The 16,204-nt window shown below is 36.1% G+C and overlaps 1 protein-coding gene across 1 annotated transcript in view; it reads left to right on the top strand.

Moving 5' to 3' along the window:
* Nucleotides 1-16,204, top strand: part of LOC117426126 (26S proteasome non-ATPase regulatory subunit 14) — a 30,670-nt gene that overhangs the window by 6,498 nt on the left and 7,968 nt on the right. The window contains exons 3-6 of the mRNA XM_034043454.3: nucleotides 9,639-9,710; nucleotides 10,189-10,308; nucleotides 10,588-10,658; nucleotides 11,214-11,364. Coding sequence (XP_033899345.1) covers nucleotides 9,639-9,710; nucleotides 10,189-10,308; nucleotides 10,588-10,658; nucleotides 11,214-11,364 — 414 coding nt within the window. The remainder of the gene's footprint in view (nucleotides 1-9,638; nucleotides 9,711-10,188; nucleotides 10,309-10,587; nucleotides 10,659-11,213; nucleotides 11,365-16,204) is intronic.

Here is a 16,204-nt window from a genome sequence, read left to right as displayed (position 1 = left end):
CTGCAATTGACCCATCGTGTCCATTTAAATTGGTTTCACTTAGTTTTGAACCAGACTTTTAAAAAAAAAAAAACTGCTCAAATGAAAGAAAAAAAACAAATCCTGTACAAGTGGAGTGTCTTCACTTTAAAGGAACATCAGTACACACTCAAGTAACTCACACATGAGAACATTAAGTTTGCACTTTATTTACTAATGGTGTAAACTACAAAAAATAAATGACAAATGTCCCTCTGTAATTTCTGAACTGCTGGTCCAGTACTATAATATGGAGGGTGTATATAATTATTTAAACCTTGAAAATGCATTTGTTGTTTATGTTGAATGTTTGTAATCCTGATGTCGGAATCACAAGGGCATAGTTAAAAGGCATAGTTGTTTCTCACTGTTTATCCTTGTATGCAAAAGCTGCAAATGGTTACCTCCAATTTTTGGTGGCATACCAGTTCGTCCAGGAGAAGGGAAGAACAATTAAAAGGTATGCATTTGCAAAGCTTTATATATTTAAATTCTGATCTTGGAGAATGAATTTGGCACATAAAAACAGTGATGACAGCGGTACAAAGGAGATCTCAACAAGAGTCCCAAAGGAGAGTCCCATAAGGGGACTGCCTGAGTACCATCTAAACAGTTTGTGAAGGTTGTGAACAGTTTAATTTATGTAAGGCTGTCATGTCAGAAAATACATTTAATAACAGTCTGTGTTTAATTTTAAACGGTAATCAATGTAATACTTAGTGTAGTGACTGTAGTAGTATTATCAAATAAATTGTCTTGGTAATGTATTTTAATATTTCAGTAGCCGAGGCAAAGTAAATCTAAACATTTTCAAAAAATGGTAGAAACGGCTTATGTTTGATTCATGCTTTCATATTAACATGCATATTAACTGCTCCAAAAAATAATCTCAAAATTGTTGTTAGTAACAGCTTACAGGGAAGTTCTGTATTGCCATTATGGAAAGTAGGCTGTCATTTTCGACACCTTTTTTTGTCTGCTTAATCCTTTAATTCATGAAATATTGAAAATAGCTGGGGGGGGGGGGGGGGGGGGGGACAAAAAACACATTAATTTTGGGCACAAAATAAATATATTTTTCATTTACATTTTTTTTTCCATAACACACTATCTCCTAGCCTGAACTATCATGCATTTAGGTCTTAAATATAAAGCCTTTATTTTTATCTGTCCACATGAGGTCGCAGTGCATGAAAGGCTTAAGAGGATGGGATTCCTAGATGATCTTGTTGGTTGTGTGATGTCTTTGTGAAGGCAGTTTGCATTCAGTCCATACATGTAATCACTACTGTAAGTTGCTTGTTCGATAGTGTTGTCAAAAACTGTTGTGAGTTCTGTAACTAATCTAGTGAGCAGATTTGAGGCTGGGGTTGGGGATGAACATATCACCTTTATCACAGAATTGGAAGACTATATTGATTAGGTTATGGCATCTGGTTGTACCACTGAAATTGAACAAAACAATAATGGAAAAGACCATTGATCGTGTATCATGTTTGGTTATATTTTCTATACAGTACTGTTAAGAGCATTACATTGGGATAGTTTACAGCAGTCCTATGCTAAAAGCATCTTGTCTACCAAGTCTTAAAACATTTGATCTATATTTATCACCTTTACACAATTGGCAAAGCCTAAAGCAAAACATGCATTTAAAGGGTTAAGGCAGCATGAAAGAATTCATTTCCACTTTAATGACCAAGCCTTGCTGGGCTGGGACAACAGGGAACATGATCCTGACTTGTACTGAATTTGCCAATTAACACCTTCTATAACAGGTTGCCTCTGCACATCACAGAAGCAGGGACAGGAGTACTGGTTTACATGCAGCTTGTTTTCCACTTTTGCTCTTTGAATATTCAGTACTTAAAAGATTTAATTGAACTCTCTTCTGGTTCATTTGGGAAACCAGTTGAAAAACAAGAACATTAAACTACCATTTCCATAAGGTCTTGAAGTCTATATGCTATATGAACCTCTGGAGAGAAAAATAAAACAGAAATGCATTTAGTTGTATTTACCTTTTTAGATTAAGCCACAATAGTGTGTATAGTAAGCCTACTGGGTAGATCTTTGTTACAAAGTACTTGAATGCTTTTGAGTTTAAAGGTAGAAATTCAAACCAGTGAAAGGTTTGTTTTTCCCCCATTAACACAGCAAACAATTAATTAAAACATATGAATACAATTTAGGCTATATTTAAATGCAGTTCAAATATCTGTGTTCTGAAGATGGAAAAATATATCAATAGTATTTCATATACTCTATTACTGCTAAGGACACTGCTCAAGGGAGGTTAATGATTTAAATATTTGTATCAAATGTAGAGGCACCTTATGTGTAATTCACATATCCTTGCGCAAATATTGCTCTTACATAAAAACTAAAAAAATCTGCGTTGTTTGAGTGTAAAATAAATATTGCTAGTGAACTCAGTGGTCCAAAGTGACACTTTGTTCACATTTAATCAGCAGGTATTTTATTAAAATATAATAAGAAAAGTGGCTAAATAATTGATAACAGTTCACACTGCGGAAAAGGTGGGGTTATCTAACTGATAGTGTTAACAAATTTGCAAAAAGGACTGAACAGATAACACTTTGAGGTGTTAGCTTTGTGCTGTTATAATGGCAAATGCCATTTTTTTAACACTGTCAACAAGAGGAGCATGAAGCTCCTTTACGAAAAGAAAATAATACATTTTACAGTCATCACCGGTTTAATTCTGAGGTCATTTTAATAATGCATGAATTTGTAGTATGCTAATAAATATAACTTATGTAGGATACTTGCATATTTGTCAGTTTGCTGATTTTTAAGGCTAATAGTGAAAATCAGACTGTATAGTGTATTAAAATCAACCATCTGCCCACCGTAAAATATAATGCCTTTCAGGCAGGGCAGTCCATAATTTGATTTATTTGGTACACTATAAAATTAAGAATACAGTTTTGTTCAGTGTGTTTGCTTATACAGAAAAAAATTTTTCTCCAAATTTGTATTTTAATACTGCATTTTCCAAAATGTGTGTGGTTTTTTTTTTTTTTTTTTTTTTTCAAAACGTCAGTGAAGAATTGTGAATAATTGTATGCTGGGAAGTAACATGAATAAAAGACATTTCAAGTATTTGGGGATGTTAATGAAGGGCATTGGCAATCCGTGACATCACCAGTGGAAAATATTCTCATTAGGCAATGTGCAAATAAGGTTCATGGTAAGTAAACTCACCGATGTGGCAGGGATCCAACATAAGGTGATGTTTCTAATACAACAGAGTGTGATGCTGCTTCAGGGCACTGAAATGATAGAGCACACTGTAGGTTGTGTTAAAATGGAACACTTCTGAAAGGGGGGGGTGGGGATCAGTGAAAAAAGAATACAACTGACAGATTTAATTCAAATTGTGTGAGTGTATATAATGTAAGCAATAAGGCATGACAAGGTGTGGGATTTACTCTAATATCCACACTCGCATATCAGAATATATCCCACACCCTGTCGTGCCTTATTGCACTTATAAAATGGGTCAACTAACTAAATAGAAAGGAAAACAAAACATGTTTTAATTAACAAAAAAGTAATTTTTATTAAATATCCTTCCGCCTCTGCCTGACCTAAGAAAAAACAGACCCTTAAAGCTTAAAAATAAAATAAATGCATTAATTAAAAAAATTAGGGCTCTGCGGTTATGGAAATTTCAGTTCGGTTTCGGTTCGGTTTTGCTTTTAAAAGCTGTGGAGTAGTTCGTGGCACGTCTTCTTCGACTTCAGCCTTTCACTTTTCTTCGTTTACACAGGTTTCAAATTCTGTTTTGTGTTTGGCTTGTAAATGTCTTTTTAAGTTACTTGTATTTCCGTAATTGGCGCTTACCTTTTTTTAAACATATTTTGCAAGTGCACAATTGTTTATCAACCTGTGTTGCATTTTCTAAAACTAAACTTTTATGTTTAGCTGTGGGAGGGGTGCTGCTAGCATCAGACATTTTCGTGTGGTCAAAAATGGAGGAAAATCGACACGGTTTTAATGCTCCAACTCGGTTTCGTTTTTTCTTCTTTATTTTTCAAAAATTTAAACCAAACCGACAATCTGTTAACTGCACAGGCTTAAAGTAAAAGCAATTTTATTTGTAAATTAACATTAAATATCAACATTAAAAACAAGAAGCACTATTTATAGATGTTAAATTGAATATTGCCATTGAAATTACAGTTTTTACAGGTCCTTTTTCATTCTGAACAGTAGGTGGAGCTGCAGCAAGCAATTTCGAGCAACATGGTGTTTGATCATTGCTGTTCTTGTTGTTGTTGGAAGTGCAGGACAGAGTGTGGCTCCACTGTTTGCGATCACTTGAAGACGGTGCCCAGTAATTAAGGCTTCCCTCTCACCTGTTACCAGTGACGGACATTGTTTTCCATGTTTCAAGCCCTGCTTCGCTAAGGACATCTATGCTGTAAATAAAAACTCAGGGCACCGACTTCAGGGATTTTACTAATAAATCTTTTCAAACTTAGTACGGGGCAGAGAGGATTTGGGGGGATGGAGTAAATGAAACCTGTGAGTTTTTCTTTATTTGGTTCATTATAATTCTTGTGATTCTTGTTTTGTTCTTTCAAAAGTGAAATATTCCTGGCCGTTTTCATCACGGCAAAGCACAAACGAGTCTGCTTTTAAATCACGCAGGCCTTCTTTGACACGTCTGGCCATATTTGGTTGCACATCAAATCAAACCTTTCTCACGAGGCCTGCAGCAGTGTCAGGTGACAGTGCTGGGGAGGTTTTTAATATTTTTAAATCGTCCTTTGTGATCCGGGAGTAGTGACAGGAGGTATCCATGCCAGATTTGCAGTACTGCTTCACAGTGGCAACAAAGGTGTTTTCATTTTGAAATCCTTGGTTACTTATAAAATTCGCTTTGCGGTTTATTGCAAGACTGTTTAACACTAGAACCGCCATGCAGGTCAATTTAGCCCATTTTGGATTTAAAATGTTAATTACTCTTCCGTTGTAAATCGTATGTGTGTGTCCGTTTTGGACTTTTCCTAAATATATTAATTAAATATCCAGATGGCGTGTTGATAGCCTGAATCGCAAAAATTATAAAGTTATAAACAGTTCTACCTAGAACCGCCGCGTGGGTCAATGTGACCCATGCATTACAATACATGTCGTTTTTTTTTTTTTTTGTAAATGCAGCAAACAAGACACGCCCCCTCCTCCTAGCACATGTTTTTTGTTTTTTATTTCAAGTCATTTTGATTGGAATATGGCAAACTGAAATGACAGGTAGGATAACAACTTATGTGCCTAATATGAAACATATGTTATATATTCTTTTTTTTATATTACTATTAGGGAAAAAAAAAAACAACATTTAGGTTTTACAGGTTTGTATGTACCAGTTTACACGTGTTTACACAATAGTGTTCAATGGAACTGCGTCTGTGTTTACACCACCGCTCCTGGATGCAGTCAGCTGGCAGACGCGTACGCTCCTCCATTGTACAATGCAGCCGTCATACCGGAAGTTGCGTTATATTTTCTTTTTATGTAGTATTAGAAACAATTATTTCAGTTTTATAGTTTTGTGTGTACATGTACCCGTTTACACCTGTACACGGGTATATGTGTATATCCGTTTCTTTAGAAATGTATATTTTATTATATTTGTAGTTGTGCTGTATATGCGCTTATTTTAAAAATAAAGCCTTTGTTTAATTTTCCATTTAAATAGTGTTTCTGCGATTGCAAATGTTTGATATGATGTTCATGAATAAAACTTTTCAGTTCTATACGGTAGTATGTCTTTAATTTTCATAACGAAGCAGTTTAAAAATGTATGGGTCACAGTGACAAATCTCTGCTTCTCAGGGAACTTGTAACCGATACCAATCTTGATCTTCTCTGTCTAGCTGAAACCTGGCACTCTGTAAACGACATGCACTCACTGCATCTAGCCACCCCAAAGGGCTATTCCCTCTTTGACAAACTTCGCCTCACTGGCCGAGGCGGGGACACTGCTGTTATTGCAAATTCTGTGCTTGCTTCCTCGGTTCTTTCTTTGCCTGCCTTTTCTTCATTTGAGCATCTTGCCATCAAAACAGACCCTTGCTGTTATCTACCATCCACCTAAGAGTAACTCTGCTTTTATTGCCGAGTTTTCAGAATTCCTCTCCCTCGTCTGCACTTCTACTGACAAAATCCTACTCCTAGGTGACTTCAACATTCATGTTGACTTGCCTTCCTCCCCCCTAGTGACCGACTTCAACACGATTCTGAAATGTCTTGGACTCTCAATCTGTCAACGTCCCTACTTGCACCTGAGGACACACTCTGGATCTGCTCATCACCAAGGGCCTTGATATCTCCAATCTCTCAGTCTCAGATATCTCTCTCTGATCATTTCTTAATCACTGCTAATATTCATCTCCCTGCTCCTTCCTCCGCTACTGATACTGTTCTCCTTCCGACCCAAGAATCTGCTGAATCCTTTGAAACTCGGAATGTGTCTCTGCATCCCATCTAACTGGTACTCTGCCATCCTCAGTTGATGATGCGGTGACCCTCTACAACACCACCCTTACTCATGTCATTGACGCTGTTGCCCCGCTTACAACCAGAACCGTCAAGATCGAAACTGCCCATGGTACACCCTCAAACTTCGAGTGCTTAAGTCTGCCTGCCGCAAGCTTGAGCGCAAGTGGAGGTCGTCTGGACTAACGGTTCACAGAGAGATCTGGACCGACCATCTCGCGAGCTACAGGCGTGCGCTCACCGCGGCCAGGGTGAAGTACTTACCTGAAATCATAACTATGGGACACGGTAAACCCAATGTTCTTCATTGACCAAATCCTACATCCAGCCACCGACAGATCCAACTCCCGTTCATCCTTCTTTCTTGCCTGTCATGATTTCTCCTCTTTCTTTCGGAACAAAATTGACAACATCTGTTCTACACTCTCCCACCACAAACCCAGTTTACTACTTGACCACCTTGACACTCCTCTGGTTGCCCCTCCTGCTCTCTCCTCCTTCCCTTCTGTCTCCATTGCTGATGTTTCCGGCTTGCTATTGAAATCAACTACTGCCACATGACCCCTGGACCCCTGGCCGACCAGGGGGGGTGGAGATACGCACCTGTAAACGCAGATAGTTTTGTGATAGATAAGTGTCTGCTTTGAAAAGTATCACACGCAGGATACTTAGACAGATCTGTGTCTAGCATGTACATAGTTACATTTGTTCTATAATTGTTGTTGGTTCAAATTTGTGCACTTTATTTTGTATTTTGCAGTTCTCGGATAGTTATAAAATACATAAAGAATTAGTTTTTGGTTATTTTTTCCACTTGTTTTCTTTGTTAGGGGTATCTTACTGATTTACAAATAAGTTTGGAACCTGGGTGATTGCTCTAAAACCACTCTAACTCAACAAAACAAATAATTTAGTGACTGTTTTGGCATTTTTTTTTCTACCATCGTCTCAAATAACTGGATGGAGTGTTTTTTTTACCTAAATTTTTTTACCCCAATTAGTGAGCCAAGATGTACAATATTCAGTGTAGTGTTTTCCTTGGCAGTCCTCAGCCAGAAACCTATTTTTGAGGGTAACATGAAGAGAAAATGTCATAGCCAGTCATTTTGCATTGGTAGTAAGTGGATCGTATTTAGGGTACTGCAGCACTTGTGGGACAGACGGCTCTAACATAATTTGCATATTTTTTAAAGCGGAGATGATTTTCTATTCATGGATAGCAAGATATTTAGTGAGCAAGTAGACTGAGTGGAGTTATCTGGCAACAAACTTCCCATCCCCAGTTTTACTCCTTACCAGGAAAAAAAAAATATCAAATGGATCACTGATACCAAATAATATGTATTCAGTTCTAAACAGATATTTTATTACCCAAAATACATTTATGCAATAGAGGGTTAAAGAAAAAAAGAAAAGAAAAAAGTTACATACTACAAAAACATCTAAATCCTTTGTTAAAATCTTGGTAAGCTGCATATTTCATATTAATGAGTTGCATGTTATACAAAGACTATTTAACACAAATTCAAACTACAATCATGTTTAATATAAAGGTGTCAGTTTACTAGCTATGAAGCTATTATATATATATATATATATATATATATATATATATATATATATATATATATATATATATATATATATATATATATATATATATATATATAAATACAAAAATTCTCGGTCGGCCAGGGTGTCCTCTGCTCACCGCGCACCAGCGACTCCTGTGGTCTGGCGGAGCACCTGCGGGCTTGTCTGTAAGCTGCCCAGAGCGGCGTTGTCCTCTGATGCTGTAGCTCTGAAGTGGCTGCACGGTGAGTCTGCAGCGTGAAAAGCGGTCGGCTGACGGCACACGCTTCGGAGGACAGCGTATGTTCATCTTTGCCACTCCCGAGTCAGCGCTGGGCTAGTAGCGGTGAGCTGAGCATAAAAATAATTGGATATGCCAAATTGGGAGAAAATAATAAAATAATTGGTGATTTACTAAATAAAAAATAAAAAAAAGTAATGTATGTCTTGCAAATATATTTCATATATAAATGAAAGTATATTTAATATACTTTTTTATACATTATCTGTCATGTCATTATCCTGCTCCCTAACCAAAAAAAAATGCAGATACAAATCTAGCATTCTGTGTTGATGGTTTGGAAAAAAATATGCATTTTTTTATTTTTTATTATTTAGTGCAAGACAAATAGATGTGTATTTTGTTCACAGCTTTTGTACCTGGGGAGAGTGAATGCAGTCCTCTCCTGCTGTATCTATGGTAGATACCTGCAAAGTGTTCCCACTGCCCCAATCTACAAGTTATCTTTAGCTTTGCGCTGCCAGTGCTAGCAAGATTGCCATTTGCTTTGTTGATTTATTACTGAGCCCAGTGGTGTTTACTTCACACCACTATTAGAAGCGCACAGGTAATTGGTGAATCAAATACTTTTGACAAGTGGAGAAGGGTATGGGTTTGCCCATTAGTATCTCAAATGAATAATATCTTAAAGTGCTGCACAATAGTTAATTAGAATATAGCACTAAAAAGCTTGTAACCTCGCATGCCTTCTCTAAACAAGATGGTGCTGTGTATTTAGTCAACTACTTTGGTTGAACAAATATTTAAATATTTAGAGTCCTGTGGTTTTTTTTTTTCTTCTAACTTGATTTTATTAATAAAAATAACAGGAAACAATCAGAACTGATTGTTTGAAAAATGCCCCTACTGTATTTAATAATCTGTTTAACTTAATAAAATCCACAGCAGACAGAAAGAGAGATAGCTTTGACTTACTACTTTAACAACGGTATGAAAATGTAGTATTCTTGTTTTACATATTGGCTGCTATACAGCTTGGGATTATTATTATTTGTTTCATTGGTACCGCTAAAAACCTGGGAGACTAAAAATGTAATTTTCTAAAAAAAAAAAAAAAAAAAAAAAAAAACTTCAGTAATATGTCACTGTCAGCCACTCAATAATAAATATTTATAAATCCTAAAAAAAAAAACATAATTAATTGAAACAATGGCCATAATAATAACACTAAAAGCAATTGACATCTGCAAGGAATTAAATTATATTTTCTTCCTAGGGTCCACCAACTGATGCCCCTGCAGTGGATACTGCAGAGCAGGTGTACATCTCTTCCCTTGCTTTGCTAAAGGTAAGGGCATACAGATTGTATTTATTTATTTTAAAAAGTATTTGTACTGAACAATTTGATACTATTCTGTGATACTGTGCAACACATACTGTGACATAACATTTTAATCTATCTTCTTTGCCTTTTGAATACGGTGTCCTATCACACTTACATTTCAGTGATCATTTGGCAGTTTCAAATTCTGATGCAGACTGCTGTAAAAGGAGAACAGGAGACCTAAATCTTTAATACTACTATTAGGATAGGAACGCAATCCCTGTAAATTCAGTATATAATTTGCTACAAATACACTACAACCTACCATTGAGAGTGCTATTGACAAGCTCAGTATTTCAATCACCTTGTGTGTGTGTATATATGTGTGTGTATATATATATATATATATATATAATATGTGTGTATATATATATATATATATATATATATATATATATATATATATATATATATATGTGTGTATGTATTTATTTAATTCTAGATGCTGAAACATGGCAGGGCTGGAGTACCAATGGAAGTCATGGGTTTGATGCTGGGTGAATTTGTTGATGATTACACTGTGCGAGTGATTGATGTCTTTGCTATGCCTCAGTCAGGAACTGTGAGTAACAGTATCTTGTATGGTATGTTTCAAATACATTTTTGTGTAAGGTTGTATTTATTCTACAACACAGTAAATAAACGTTTTATTCAAACTGAATGTAATAATTCATTATTTTAGGGTTTTATTTTGTATATATTAAGCAAGTATTCTGCATTTTTACCTAGTTTTGTTTAACTGTTAACCTATACTGTTGATTTACATAAATAGCATAGCTACCTACAAAGTTATCTGACTTTATTTTTTATTTTTGTTTGTATTTTTTTGTATTAAAAACAGGGTGTCAGTGTAGAAGCCGTTGACCCTGTGTTTCAAGCCAAAATGTTAGATATGCTGAAGCAGACAGGAAGGTAAAGCATGGTTTAAATTTTTTTTTTTTAATTCAGTAAGTTTACTCTGACTTGAAACCTGTCTTACTGGTTTAAATTTTAGCACAATAGTTGTCATCTGCTTGCGCATTTACTTTTACGCAAAAAAATGGAATGAATGTTGGCAAAAGGCTCAGCAGCCCAGCAACACCGCAAATTGCTTCTTGACTGAGTTCTTAGTCCCTCTGCTGATTTTAATTGATATTTAAAGGGTGAATATTCAGTCTCAAGTGCTGAAAGGGTACAAACTGGCTCAGAGAAGGTGTGGTAACAGGGTGAAAAATTGAAAGCATGATCTTCCACTGCTAATGCACGTCCCCTTAATGATAACACTCCTTTGTCGCACTTTCCTCATTTTCATGCTTTTACGATAGCATGTTGAATGAATCCCTTTTTTTTTTTTTTTTTTTTTTTCCCACGCCTGTTTCCTTTTACCCTGCCCAGTTTATGCCAGTTTGTTTCCGGATTGCCTTTCATTTTGTGTGCAGAGTTCATCCTCTGTAGAGACGCTCGCTTTCAATGCCCTGTCTATTTCAGGCCCGAGATGGTTGTTGGTTGGTACCACAGTCACCCTGGCTTTGGCTGCTGGCTTTCAGGAGTCGATATCAACACTCAGCAGAGCTTTGAAGCCCTGTCAGAGCGTGCTGTTGCTGTAGTGGTGGACCCAATTCAGAGTGTTAAAGGAAAGGTACAGTCAATTTCTATCCATACATATAAATTAAAGGAAATCTAAATTGAAATGCTTACTTTGTAGTGCAGTGGGGTTGTGTTTGACTGGGGAGGTACTTGTATGCTTAAGATAGTATGTATCTTTCCTGTTGGGGTTTTTGGTTTTAAAGTGTACACTTGCATGTATTTTTTAATAACCCCCTGTAAAGCCTTATGTAGCCTTTAAAATGTATTCTAGGTGTTTGTAATTGAAATTTAATACATGTTAATAACTCTCCTTTTTATTATACATTGTTATATATTACTATATTGCAAACATTGACAATTCTCTGATCTAATGCAACTCTTTTTTGTCATTAATTTGAAAGTTGTTATCTAAAGTAATTCCTATAGTTAACTAATTTTAATGAAGTAGTACTAATTATATGCTAAAGTACTCTATGATGAAAATAGGCAATTTTTAGTAAGCCCAGATCCACTGCAGTTTATCATTTGGCCAGAGTGGCTGCAATGTATTATGAAATAATACAAAATAAGAAATGTATTTGTTAAATGTTATGTTATGAGATTAACACATGGCTAAATGAATGATGAAGGGGTTGCTGTTAACCTGATTTGATTTTGTATTTATTTATTTTTCTTCCTTGGTCCCCCCCCCCCCCCCCCCCTTTTCATCATTCTTTCTTTCTGGCCCCATATGCCATTTTCCTATTTCCTGCCTCATGACAGCAGGGAGCAGCTCTATTATCACCTTCACAGAGCTGTCTATAAATGTGAGAGGCAATTTGATTTTGCTTTGCCATAGGGAGAGTGAATGAGAGACTGCAAAACATAAAGAAATGACTTAAGGGTTTGCTGCCTCAAACTACTGCTGGGGTGTGTTGTTTCAGCATGTACCTCGTATACTAAACCCAATCTTAAAACAACATTGAATACTTTTCTTAGGGGGAAGGGTAAAAAAAAAAAAAAAGTTGGTGTATTTGATGAAATAAAAAAAATGTATATTTATTTATCATATCCAACAGAAGCTATTCCTAAGTGGACCTGTGATCTATAAATCATATGTGTCTCTTTAATTCATGTGTAACCAGCTGTTCAACAAAGATTACCTGGAGACTGACCATTTTTACTTGAGAATGAAAATAACTGAGGGTGTTTCAGATGTATTAATTAAAAATGAGTTGCAGAGATTATCCTTGGGACACACTTTTCACACTGCATTTGTAATGACCTAATGATTCGTCAGTAATGTCAGCCTGTTTGAGATGGTAGTTGTAATATGGCTAACACATCTATTGTTTGGTGCCTTTCTGATAAGAGGACACAGATACTCTGTTCTTCCTGAACAGAGTGTCATCCTTGGGGATAAAATCAGCTTTCAGCAAGGTTGAGGGTACAATGTATTACAGGGTCTTGCAGTGATTCGTGTTAATGTTTAACATGGAACAAGCAACTTCCCTAGATTTAGTGTTATAGCTGTAGCTAAAAAACATATTAAAATCATATCAGAGGTCGCGCTAGCTTTTCTGTTCATGCGTTCCTGAAACACACATGCCCAAAATTTTGCGTCCCATCCATCAAATATACATTTTAACACAAAGGCTAAGAAACTCCAGGGATGTGCATTTTGGTACATTTTTATGAATGTTTGAACTCTATGGTATATAGTAGTTTACAAAATCTGTCTGTGTATAGATATACATATAAACACACACTTTTTTCTTTGTTATATATATATATATACAGACGTGCTCAAATTTGTTGGTACCCCTCCACAAAAAACGAAGAATGCACAATTTTCTCTGAAATAACTTGAAACTGACAAAAGTAATTGGCATCCTCCATTGTTCATTCCATATTTAATAGAAATCAGACCTTGCTTTTGATTTTTTATTCAACATAATATTGTAAATAATAAAACAAATGAAAATGGCATGGACAAAAATGATGGGACCGCTAACCTAATATTTTGTTGCACAACCTTTAGAGGCAATCACTGCAATCAAACGTTTTCTGTATCTCTCAATGAGACTTCTGCACCTGTTAACAGGTAGTTTGGCCCACTCTTCCTGAGCAAACTGCTCCAGCTGTCTCAGGTTTGATGGGTGCCTTCTCCAGACTGCAAGTTTCAGCTCTTTCCATAGATGTTCGATAGGATTCAGATCAGGACTCATAGAAGGCCACTTCAGAATAGTCCAATGTTTTGTTCTTATCCATTCTTGGGTGTTTTAGCTGTGTGTTTTGGGTCATTATCCTGTTGGAGGACCCATGACCTGCGACTGAGACAGAGCTTTCTGACACTGGGCAGTACGTTTCGCTCCAGAATGCCTTGATAGTCTTGAGATTTCATTGTGCCCTGCACAGATTCAAGGCACCCTGTGCCAGGCGCAGCAAAGCAGCCCCAAAACATAACCGAGCCTCCTCCATGTTTCACTGTAGGTATGATGTTCTTTTCTTTGAAAGCTTCATTTTTTCGTCTGTGAACATAGAGCTGATGTGACTTGCCAAAAAGCTCCAGCTTTGACTCATCTGTCCAAAGGACATTCTCCCAGAAGGATTGTGGCTTGTCAATATGCATTTTAGCAAATTCCAGTCTGGCTTTTTTATGTTTTTCTTTCAAAAGTGGAGTCCTCCTGGGTCTTCTTCCATGGAGCCCACTTTCACTCAAAAAGCGACAGATGATGCGATCGGAAACTGACATACCTTCACCTTGGAGTTCAGCTTGCATCTCTTTGGTAGTTATCCTTGGTTCTTTTTCTACCATTTGCACTATCCTTCTGTTCAATCTGGGGTCGATTTTCCTCTTGCGGCCGCGCCCAGGGAGGTTGGCTACAGTTCCATGGACCTTAAACTTCTGAATAATATTTGCAACTGTTGTCACAGGAACATCAATCTGCTTGGAGATGGTCTTGTAGCCTTTACCTTTACCATGCTTGTCTATTATTTTCTTTCTGCTCTCCTCGGACAACTCTCTCCTTTGCTTTCTCTGGTCCATGTTCAGTGTGGTGCACACAATGATACCAAACAGCACAGTGACTACTTTTCTCCATTTAAATAGGCTGAATGACTGATTACAAGATTGGAGACATGTGTGATACTAATTAAAGAAACTAATTAGTTTGAAATATCACTGTAATCCAATTATTTATTATCTTTTCTAAGGGGTACCAACAAATGTGTCTAGGCCATTTTAGAATATCTTTGTAGAATAAGCAATAATCCATCTCTTTTCACAGCTTCTTTGCTTTATTCTATGACATACCAAAGGCATGCAAGTATACATGATAAAATAGCTTTTAATGTCATCACTTTTCAGGAGGAATGAAGCATTATTTCAATGAGCTGTAAGGGTACCAACAAATTTGAGCACGTCTGTACTAACAGTAGACCGTTCGCATGACAGCTCTTTCACACACAGTACATCTTGCCATCTCAATAAACAAGCCACAGATACTTCATCTCCCATTCAAAATTATAAGAATGTATTTTTCGTTTGTGTTTTTGTGCATTACTACTGCTTGCAACTGCATCTGTCACTGTAGTACTCGTAGTCAGAAGTAGATGGCAGAGATGCAGATGAGCAATCTTCTTCATGAGAATCCCCTGAAGATTAGAAAAAACAATTCAGATTGACAGCTGACTTGCTGTCAGTGTACACTCTGCACTAGGTATTCATTTTAATGCTTAACAAAATGTGTAAGGGCATCCTTGTTAAACTAGTGTGGAAAATAACAAAAGCACAACGTTAAATTAGGAGACTGCAAAAATGAAATGCGAGTTAAAAGTAGAATCGGGGATGAACAATTAACTTCGTCAGCTCTGTTTGAAATAAAATTAAAGGGACCAGAATTGTTTTACGGTTAACAGCTTTTTCTGAGTTTAATTATGAAACAGAATCAGCTAAATTTGTCACTTGATTAAAAATAAAATCTGAAAACTTCAAGCCCTACTTGTGTGTGTTAGCATTTACTTTTTCCAAAATACTTGTTTTATTTCTTAGTAATCTGGGGCGTAACACATTATTTTAAAATAAAATACAGTGCATGGTGGGATACTATCGTATTAACTATTCTAATAGCAGTGTGTGTACGCATTATACCCGACTAAACGTAAAACGGTACTTCAGTGTGGACGCCAAGGTTTGAGCTGGATTAATTAAAACGTTTTTGAGTACGGTTCTCGAGATCAGTTATGTAGTGTGGATAGGGCCTAAAAGTAAATATCCTTAATATTGCTGGCAAAGCCAAATATGAGGCTTATTGCTGCCACCTACAGGACTGGAGTGTACCTTAATGCTATTATATTGCAGAACGCATTTTTTTTTTTTTTTTTTTTAAAACAAGCAAGTATTTTACGGTCATTGCTGCAGTGTAATAGATTACCATGAATATGCTTGTCTGCATTCCTTTCCATTCTGTGCATCCAGTGAACGCAAGACAAAATATTTTCTGTCCAATATTTTCTAGATTTTTTTTTTTTTTACTTTCCTATATCAAATATCTTTGTTTTCATATGATTTCTCCATCCACGTTAAACGCACTGCTCCAATAATTAAGGTTATTCATTATATATCTCTGAATACTCCCTAATTATGTGGAGCGGTAAATATAAATGTAACCATTTTAGATTGGCTGTTTTAAATTTTGTGCTAAAAAAAAATGTATTCACAAATGCTACTGTATAACTGTACTGGATTTTGTGAGAATTCTTGCCTCCTTACAGTTTGTTTATTTATTTATTTATTTTTATATATATATATATATATATATATATATATATATATATATATATATATATATATATATATATATAAATAAAATATTACGGCCAAATATGTGGAAATTCTCCAAGGATAGACA

Source organism: Acipenser ruthenus, chromosome 11 (genome assembly GCF_902713425.1).
Source record: "Acipenser ruthenus chromosome 11, fAciRut3.2 maternal haplotype, whole genome shotgun sequence".
In the NCBI taxonomy this organism is placed as follows: domain Eukaryota; kingdom Metazoa; phylum Chordata; class Actinopteri; order Acipenseriformes; family Acipenseridae; genus Acipenser; species Acipenser ruthenus.
The sequence above is the reverse complement of the archived record's forward strand: the minus strand, read 5'-3'. Positions and strand labels throughout refer to the sequence as shown.